The 10394-nt window shown below is 43.6% G+C and overlaps 1 protein-coding gene across 1 annotated transcript; it reads right to left on the bottom strand.

Moving 5' to 3' along the window:
• Positions 1-7461: 7461 nt before the first annotated feature.
• Positions 7462-7992, bottom strand: LOC122665557. Its single transcript, XM_043861711.1, has one exon. It carries the CDS (start codon positions 7990-7992, stop codon positions 7462-7464), a length of 531 nt encoding a protein of 176 aa, XP_043717646.1.
• Between the last annotated feature and the right edge of the window lie 2402 nt (positions 7993-10394).

Here is a 10394-nt window from a genome sequence, read left to right as displayed (position 1 = left end):
AGTCAAAGAAGTGATCTTGTGGATACTTTATCTCATCGAATTGAGAGAAAACTCGCTAGGGCCTTGCTCAGGGATATTAAAGTGTGGGGAATAGAGGCATACCTGCGCAGGTGGCTTCATCGATTGAACTGTAATACTGCTCGGACTGCCGATAGTTCAGGCTGCTCTGGCTAGGGTGATGAGACTGGTCGATTGTACGGGCTCTTTCGTCATGATAGTAAACAGTATCTGCCATGGTACGGGCATGCTGAGAATATGGCCATTGATAGGGCAAGGGTGCTTTTAAGGTTCGCCAATAGTTCGGGCGCTTTGGGGAGTAATTTGCCTTTGATAGGGCGTGGTTTACTTGTAAAGGGTTGTCGATAGATCGGGCACTCCTACTTATTAATCGCGGTTGATAGGGTAAGATGTAGGGGTAATTTTGAAATTGTCACAGATGGCTATATAATTGTGGCCATGGTAGGGCAGACTGGTAATTTTTCCAATGTAGGGGCATGCGTGATACACTAATCAAGATCCCAAGTTGGTAATCGCTGATTGTGCGGGCGTGATTGAAGATTGGGAATCTTGCTTAATTGCATGCACGAGCCACATGTAAGGTGAGCATTGGCTTGCTAGGGGTGCCAAGTCACCGTGGGGGTGGACCCATTTGCTCAAATTCAAAATTTGGCGGCAAATTGTGTAATTTGACATTGAAAAGGGGTTCTTCGATAGTGAGAGCCCACGTCGATATTGAAATTCTTTATTCGACACTGCGTTGATGACAAAGGGTACCCTGTTCGATGTCGATTCTATGTGAAAAATCCTGTTTATGAAGGTGAAGAGTCACTTTCCAATTTCATTTCTAACTCTTCCCATTCTTGATTTTTAGGGCTTCTGAGACGATTTTCCACCAATTTAGGCCATGTGACCTTATTTGTGGATCATATCCTCCGATTTTAGGTTAAAAATGATCAAGTCTGTCTTGTCTTTGCTTCTATCCGAGTGAAATTTTGAGAAAGCCCAATCTTCTCTTAGATTTTTGCTCTTTCGTGTTCTCCTTATGTTCTTTGCCATGTCCGGGAGAGACAAAGGCAAGAGATTGATGGATTCGGCTCACCGTCTAGTGTACAATCTTGATGGAGATGTCTTGAGCGATTGAGAGGAGTTCTCAAGGGCTTTATGGTACAAGGGTTGATTGCTCAGGGATACGCTGTCCCACATCTGTAGCAACACTTGGATGTCGCCTAAGGTAACACTTAAGCTTTGTGTTTTGGATTCGAATTTGGAATGCCATGTTGCTTGCTTTGCATACGAATTCTTGTATGCCATGTGATGATCTTTGTTAATACCTTCTTAGGCTCTGTTGTGCCTGTATTGACTTATTCTCTTGTAATTCTTTGTTGTGTATGATGCCCAGTGCTATGTAGTTATGATCGAATTCCTGTTACTTGAGATTGACCATGATTGGTATTGGGTTCAACTGGGAATTATTTGTTCTTGATGCCTATTTGCCTGAGGTATACATTTTTCGGGGGTTTAGTATCCATTTGGGAAAATCATCCTTGTCTTAGGGGTATTATATGGATCCTTGTGTTGTAGGGTTGATCCATTTTATAATCGTTGCTCGATTTGACCCACTAGGGATTGGATGCCTGGGTTCATTGCATGGGGTTCCGTACGGGGAATGACTCATCTTGATGTTGAACCAATGTTCATACGTGTTCTTAGCTTAGATTATTCTGTGGATTTCCAATGTCGAGGACTAATCCAGCTTGTAACCTCTGTTTGGGTAAAACTTTGCCTGACCCACTAGGGATTGGATGCCTCTGGTGCTCCTTGATGTTTCGGGCTCAGGGTTTATTATGTGGATTCCTGTGTTATATAGGATTGATCCATTTTTCCAGTGCTGCTTGGTTTGACCCATTGGAGATTTTGAAGTGACTTTTGGAATCGTTGCCTTATTTTATAGGAACCTATGACCTATCACAAATACAGGTCATGATCAACTGTTCTAAGTTGGTATAGTTAGTTGTGCAGTGCTGTCCGTCAATAGATTGTGGCACTTGACTTTAAGGATCTAGCTCTTCTCCAGACTAGGTCCTTCGATACATCATTGGCACAGGCCTTGGCAGAGAGGTGGTGGCCTACTACCCATACATTCCACCTACCTGTGGGTGAGATGGCAATCACGCCCTTGTGCTATTTCTTGTACACGGGCCCTCTTTTGGCGGTAAGGCAGTGGTTGGGCGCCCTGGTGGCTAGGTGGTTGAGGATGGGATGCTGAAGAGACTTCTTGGGTCCCTCCCCTCTGAGTCCAATGTGGGGATGCAATGGTTCCGTCGAGAGTGGGATAAGAAGACGATTACCGATTCATCCAGCTATGAGGAGCTGGATCAACAGGCTAGGTGTTTCATCCTCTATCTCTTGGGGAACACCTTATTCAGTACTAGCAGTATGAGGATCCACATCTCCATGGTGTGGTACCTCAGGGATTTATCGAAGGTAAAGAGATTCAACTGGGCTGGAGTGGGCCATGCTTATATGCTGAGGATGCTGGATTCCTTAGCCATGCAGCGTACCTAGTGTGTCGATGGCACTTGGTTCGTACCAGAGGTAATCCATTTTTCCTTTATTATACTTTGAATTAATTTGTGGTTGTTTGTACTGATGTCTGTTATCTTAACTGCAGTGCTGGTGTTATGATCAATTGGGAGTGCGGGCTCCCCGATTGATAACAAGGGACAACTCCTTTCCTAGGGCAGGGATGTGGTTGTCTGATAACACCCATCCTAAGGAGAGGTAGGTACCGATGTCGGTGGTGAGGGGGATGCCTGACCTACTCTCCCTTCAAGAGGTAAGATTTTCTCTATTGCTTGTGTTGTCCTTTATTGCTTCTGGTTTTGACTCTGACTTGGATGTATCTGTGTTGACAGGTTGTATGGCAGCCTTTCGAGTCTCTCGAACTGGGCATGCAGCTAGAGGCAGCTAGGAGGCTTGTGCAATGGTGTATGGTCTTTTTCGGGCCATCAAGGTATGCCTGGTATCTGGGAGACTGGGCCTATAGGCAATAGCCTGGTATCGAGAGGCCTTATATTCCCGTGCGGCCTCCTCGCTTTGTGCTTGAACTGGAGAGACTCTCCACGAGGGAGATGAATCGGTTCATGAAAGGTGTCGATGCTCGGTCCTTCGTTGAGCCTAACTCGTGGGGTTGTTACCGTGGGTGTAGGGTGAAGGAGCTGATGTATGTACGACTCACTCCTTCGGGTCTACGGGTAAGCTTCAAACTCATTTGCTTCTTGTCTTTCCATTTTCTCTTGGTTACTAACTGTCTCTTGTGTGCTTAGGCTTCGACAGGCATCGAGCCTTATTAGATTGGGGAGACCACTACTGCTGCTGGTGCTTGTGAGACCACCTTGTTTGAGTCCGCTCCTAGGGTAGTTCCTCCTCCTACTAGCGATATTAGTGCTAGGTCGCCGTCGGTACCATCGTGTTCTCATAAGGTACCTAATGCTTTCTTCCCAGTGCTTGGGTGGTCCCTTATATGTCAAGGCAAGGAGGTGCCTATCCCTCGTCCTTCTTCTTCTGTGGCCAGCTATCCATGTGGCTTTGACTTCATAAGTGCCTTATTCCTTCTCATGATTTGTATTTCTCTTCTTTTGTAATGGTTGACCATCGCTGTTGGTGTAGGTCCCTGGTTATAGGTACAATGACCTATTGGGGATGGTTGCCAGTTTGAAAGAAATGGCTGCCGTTTGAAAGAACTAGCTGCTTCGCTTGCTTCGCAGAGCGAGAAGATCCTTCAGTTGGTAAGTACCGGTTCTTATTGTGTTGGTACCTGCATGGTTAGTATATACATTTACTAATGCTTGTCATGTAATGTAGGAGGGTGACATTCTGGGGTACGAGGCGGCTACCAATCGGCTCCAGAAGGAAAGAGATGAGGCTCTGGCCACCCAGGCTGCCCCAGCTGCAGAGGCTTATGTGCCTGACCCTTCGACAATTCAGATCGATGATCCTATCGATGGCTAGGACAAGAGGGTGTATGATTAGCGAGGAAAGAGCGGGAGCGAGAGTGAGGATGAGGATGATGATGAGGAGGGGTTCGGAGAGGATGAGGATGATGTTGATGCAGGATAATAGTTAGGTCCTATCATTTTTTGTTTTTTTTTTTCTTTTTTTTTTAGGATGAATGGATGGGTGAACAATTTTGGGCCCTTGAGCTCTATAAACATTTTGAAATGATTTTTAATCCAACTTTATTTGATTTAATTTCATGGTTTTTGATCAAATGTATGGTTGGATAGGTCAAAATGAGATGTGAAAACATGATTGTGGTGTGAGATGGTCCTTCGTGACCCTAAGGTGTAGGATGATGTGTTGGTATGGTAGGGCCCCACTGATGTAGTGCGGACCACCCAAAAATATGCAGGCTCAACTTAGACTGTAACAACACAGCATCGACATCGAAATAGTATCGATCAACATTGAAGGGCTTTTCGTCGACATCGAAGGAAACTTCTCAACTGTTGAGTACCATCAACTGACTGTCGAATTGAGTTAAACAGCTAAGAGGTACTACTCGACAATGAACCACTTTGGGTTGACATTGAAGCGGATTCCTCGACAGAGTCTCGATGTCAAGGGTGACATGTTTTGCTGTAGAATCGAGGTCTCTCAATGTTGACTCCATGTTTCCAATTTTGATTTGTTTCCTTTTTGGAATGCCTAGTTATGAGATTTTTTTATTTCCTTTCCCTTCCTAAGTCCTTGCTTGTCCTTGGGTCTATTTTAAGGGACTTGGGGAGTATGGAAACTGTCCATTCATGTTCTCTTTGCTCTTGGGGTGCTTGCTTGGGATTTTCTCTCCTTCCCTCTCTATTTTGTTATTTTTCCTCATTCAATGGACAAGGCTTTGAGTTTGTGAATGGATTCCATGCTGAGAGACGATCGTGAAGCCTTGGGGAGAGTGCATCTTCAACCTTTGATGGGTTTGAAGAATATGACGCTTGCATGGGACTTGATTCGAGGTGTTTCTCGCTATTGGATCTCAGAAACTCATGTGTTTTGTTTTGGCATGGCTAAGGTATGTCCGATTCATGAAAAATTTCATGCATGCTTTCTCTTCCCTCGTCATGGTGCTATGGTATGTCCTCTTCTGAAGGATGACTATTCCAAAGACATGATGTCCTTCTTTGGATTAGAGAGAGGACTTCTACCCCATTTTATACATGGTGACTGTATTGATGTTCTGACGATTATTCGCCTTTTTCTGGCCAACGTGGGGTGACCATGGTTTAATGGAGTGTAGGAAGAGGGCCTTTCTATTTTGTGTAATTGCTTAATTCCTTCTTCGCTTCGGTGCTCATGGTGCTTCCCCTATACTGGTGGAGGTTGTTAAGCAAATCCAATGAGGGGGTGACATCGTTCCTACTGTCCTGGCAGAAACGATGAGGGGATTGGATATCTTGAGTGAGAATCATACTCCTCGTAGTGAAGATTTTGCTGGTAGCCCCTATTTGCTGCAGGTATTTCTCTTTTCCTTGCGTTTTCTCTCTATTTTTACCATGCGTTTTGAATTACCCTTGCTTCCAATTGTATGGCAGGTTTGGCTTTGCGAGAGGTTGTAGTTCGTGAAACCAATGAGGGGAAACTTCAAGATCAAACATTATCGTATCGGTTCGGTGGTGATGGAGTATCACTACTGGGATTCTTGGGAGAATGCTTTATCCCACATTTCTTCTGATGACATCCATTGGTGGTGCTCTTGGTGGCATGTTGATGTACCAGTGTTGAATTCCTCTGCGTGTAACTATGTGCGCCTGATGGGGCTCGGTCACACCTCCTTCTATATACCCAATCGGCTGCGTCAACAGTTCGGACTGACTTAAGACGTTCCTGAGGATTTAGTGAATTTTCATCCACCGGAATAGTTGGACAAGAAATTGGTAGAAAAGATTTCAAGTTTATGGCGTTCCAAGACAATATTGAAGACTGTGGGAGTTGTTGAAGATGGTGGGATGACTGCAGAGTATGAAGACTGGGTGAAGACTCAAGGAAAGAAGAAAGAGAAAGCTGTAAGGAGGAGATTGACATGGGAGCGAAAGGAGACTTTGAGCTCTTCAAGTTCCAAATGTTCCAGAGAAGTGGAAGAAGATGATGGTGAGGACACGGATGACCCAGTGGTTCTGAAGGCAAGGATTGCCAAGTTGCAGAAGAAGGTGGAGGATTTGAGCTATTAGGATGTTTTGACTGCCAAGAGTAACCCTTTTTTTTTTTTGGAATTTTACATTATGTATATTTTTTTGTTTGGTTTTTGCTTTGAACTTGTGATTGAACTTTGAACTCGATTGAATGATGATGATTTTTGCTTCTTTTTTTTTGAATGTAGTTCCATTGTTTAGGAAACTTAGACATAATACTTCTTGAGCTGATCCATGTTTGTTAATTAAGAGAGTGCGATCCCATCTAGATCCACTATTAGTACTGCTTGGCCGACTAGAATCTCTTTGATCATTTAAGGGCCACTCCAATTGGGCCTGAACTTACCTCGTGGATCGTGTATGGGAGCTCGTTGCTCCTTGAGCACCAAATCACCAATGGATAATTGGCGTGGCACTACTTTCTTGTTGAATGTTTGTATCATCCTTTATTGGTACTTCTTCATGTTATCCATGGCACGCCTCCATCTTTCATTAATGAGGTTTAGTTCTTGGAATCTAGTTTTGATCCATTCTGCTTCTGGAATCTCACTATCCATCATGACCCGAAGAGAGGGTATCTCCAATTCGACTGGAAGGACTGCTTCCATTCCATAGACTAATTAGTTGAGTATTGCCCCAATCAAAGTTTGGATGGATGTTCTGTACGCCCAAAGTGCGTCGGGCGCTTGTCAGCCCAATCATTGTGCTTGTCGACCATTTTCTGTATTATTCTCCTGATATTCTTGTTGGCGGCTTCTACTTCACCATTAGTTTGAGGTCTGTAAGGTGATGATGTATGCCTTTGAATGTTCATCTTGTCACCTAATTTCTTCACTTCTCCCTTGAAGTGGGATCCTTGATTTGATATGAGTTCTTGAGGGATTCCATATCGACATATGATGTTGTTGCTTATGAATTTGGCCACCTTGGCTGCTGTTAGCTTGGCATAGGATTGGACTTCTACCCACTTAGTGAAGTAGTCAATGGCGACTAGAATGTATTCGTGACCATTAGAAGAGTTAGGGACCACTTGGCCGATGACATCAATGCCCCAAGTGGCGAATGGCGAAGAAGAACTTAGAGTGTGCAACTCTAATGGTGGTGTGTGTATGAGGTTGCTGAATATATGACACTTGTGACACTTTTTCACGTATTATGCACAGTCGGCTTCCATGGTGTTCAAATAATATCCTAGTCTGAGGATCTTTTTGGCCATCATCCTTGCATTCATATGAGGCCCACAAATGTCTTGGTGGATTTGATCCATGACTAGTTGTGATTATTCTTCATCAACACATAACAATTGTACCCCGTCGTACGATCTCTTGTATAGAATGTCCTCTTGTAGAATGAACTGTATGTCGTATCTTCTCAAGAAATGCTTTTCCTTGGTTATAGCATCCTTAAGGTATCGTTCTTCTCTGATGAGATCTACTATGCTTGCATACCATGGTCTTCCATCAACCTTCAGTGTGTAGATGTGATTAATGTACGCTGGTTGATGTCGGAGGTTGATTGTGATTGGATGCACTTTTATTTCGGATTCCATCTCAACCATGGATGCCAATGTGGCAAATGCATCGGCGAGCCGATTGTTATCTTTTGGCAGGTAGGAGAAAGTGATCTCCTTGAATTCCCTAGATAGTGTTTCAACATGTTCTTGATAGGGAATTAATTTCTCATCCGTTGTTTTCCATTTTCCTTGCATTTGGCATATGATCAAGGAAGAATCCCCATAGACTTCTAGTCTCTTGAGTCCTATTGATAAGGTGGCCTCAACTCCTATGGCCCAGGCTTCGTATTCAGCCATGTTGTTGGTGAACGCAAAGTTTAGCTTAAATGCCCAGGGCATATGAGTTCCGTCAGGTATGATTAGTAGTATGCCTGCTCCACAACCCTTGTGATTGGCTGCTCCATCAAATCGTAATTGCCAGACCGTATCGGCTTTTTCTGGTTCTAATTGTGCAATGTCTTCGTCAAGAAATACATCTTCCAACGGTCTAGTTTCAAGGGTTGGATGTGCTGATAAGTGATCAACGATTGCTCATTCTTTGATTACTTTTGTGTCACAGGTTTGACGTCAAACTCTGATAATAAGAGCAACCATCGTGCTAATCTTCCTGTTAAGATGGGTTTCTCAAATAGGTATTTGATCGGATCCATCCTCGAGATTAAAAATACTTGGTGAGCTATCATGTAATGCCTCAACCGTCTTGTGGCCCAAATTAGACCCGTGCAGACCTTTTCGAGTGGGGTATATCTAGTCTCGTAGTCCACAAACTTTTTGGTCAGATAGTATATGGCCTATTTTGTTTTGCCATCTTCTTGATGTTGTGCCAGGATTTCTCCCATGGCCGTGTCTGTTACAGACAAATATAGCATTAAAGGCTTATCGGATAGCGGGTTGCCAATACCAGCGGGTTGGCCGAGTATTCTTTGATTGTATTGAATGCGGCCTGGCATTGCTCATTCCATTCCTTTGGCTCGTTCTTCTTGAGTAGCTTAAAAATTGGTCCGTACACCATGGTTAACCGAGAAATGAATCGACTGATGTATTGGATTGTTCCAAGAAAACCCCTGATTTCCTTTTTGGTTTTAGGTGGTGGCATGTCCATGATCGCCTTAATCTTGGTGGGGTTGACTTTAATGCCCCTGTGGCTGACTATGAAGCCTAAGAGTTTCCCAGCTGTGGTTCCTAACACACACTTCTGGGGGTTTAGCCTTAGTTTGTATGTCTTAATTCTTTCAAAGAATTTTCTTAATGCTTCAACATGTCCCGCACGTTCTTTTGACTTGACGATCATGCCGTCGACATAGACCTCAACCTCTTTGTGCATTAGGTCATGTAAAATGGTGGTTGCCACCCTTTGATGGGTTGCCCCGACATTCTTAAGCCCAAACAGCATTACTTTGTAACAATATGTTCCCCATTGAGTTATGAAGGATGTCTTTTGCATGTCTTTAGGTGCCATTTTGATTTGGTTATACCCAGAGAACCCATCCATAAAGGTTAGAAGGGTGTACTTGGCCATATTGTCTATGAGTATATCAATGTGAGGTAGGGGAAATTCGTCTTTTGGACTTGCTTTGTTCAGGTCCCTTGTCTACACACGGACTCGTTCGTCCTTCTTGGGTACTGGCACAATGTTGGCCAACCATTCAGGGTATTCCGTCATTTCTAAGAATCCTGGTTCGAGTTGTTTGGTGACTTCCTCTCTGATTTTTAAGATCCATTTCGGTCTCATCTGTCTGAGTTTTTGCTTTACTGGTTTCATCCCAAGGTATAAAGGTAGAGGGTGTGTGACAATGTTGGTGTCAATTCTAGGCATGTCATCGTATGGCCATGCGAATACTTCCTTGAATTTTTTTCAAAGTTCAATCAGAGGTTGGACCTCTTGTTCATTCAAAGTTGAGCCGATTTTTATTTCTCTTGGCAATTCTGATGATTTTAAAGCTTTCAAGAATGGGTTGAGCTTTTTGTCCCTTATTTTGAAGTATTTTTAGGAGATCAGGTGGAAGATCATTGAACATCTCATCCTCATTTATGTAAGCAAGAAGAGGCACAATATAACTAGGAGAAAGTAATTCATTGAAATCAAACTCAACGTCTACATCGGACTCAGACATGGACTCATAAGAACTAGGGGAAGAACTGGACTCGGACTTGGACTCCGACTCAGAACTGGAACTAGAAGAGCTGAAATGTAAACTATGACTAGGACTAGAACTGTCGACACCTTCGTAGAAGCAGTATTCCAAAAACTGGGTCCAATTGGGTATTGCTCCTTCAGTTGGGTAGATTATTGTTTGCGGACTTGGATTCCAATCTTGAGGGCTGTCTAGCAGTACGATCACTCCTTCTAATAGGTCTTCAAGGTGGAAAGAAGCCGCTTCATCTTGCCAGTCTTTGTTGGAGTCCACACGATCTTCTTGAAGGATCTCCAACCAGTCCGTTTGATCTGTAAAGAAGATTTCAAGACCTGGCATTAGTTGTTGAGAAATTTCATCGTACCATGGTTCATTAAATCCACAATAAGGGAGGGTATCCCCTTCTTTGATGAAATATCCGTTGAGAGTTGTAGGGTAAGATGTAATGATATTTACCTCAGCTTTTGGGCACTTCGACTTCTTTACCCTCTTGTACTTTACGGGGTCCTCTTTGTTTAACTTTTCAATGTAAGCTTCGCTCCTCTTCTGCTTCTCTTTCTGGAC

Source organism: Telopea speciosissima, chromosome 6 (genome assembly GCF_018873765.1).
Source record: "Telopea speciosissima isolate NSW1024214 ecotype Mountain lineage chromosome 6, Tspe_v1, whole genome shotgun sequence".
Taxonomy (NCBI): domain Eukaryota; kingdom Viridiplantae; phylum Streptophyta; class Magnoliopsida; order Proteales; family Proteaceae; genus Telopea; species Telopea speciosissima.
Note: the sequence above shows the minus strand (reverse complement) of the source record. Positions and strands in the feature narration are given on the sequence as shown.

Excerpts from the sequence above, each read along its gene's own strand:
- LOC122665557 (XM_043861711.1), bottom strand. The coding sequence starts at position 7,992 with ATGGCTGAATACGAAGCCTGGGCCATAGGAGTTGAGGCCACCTTATCA.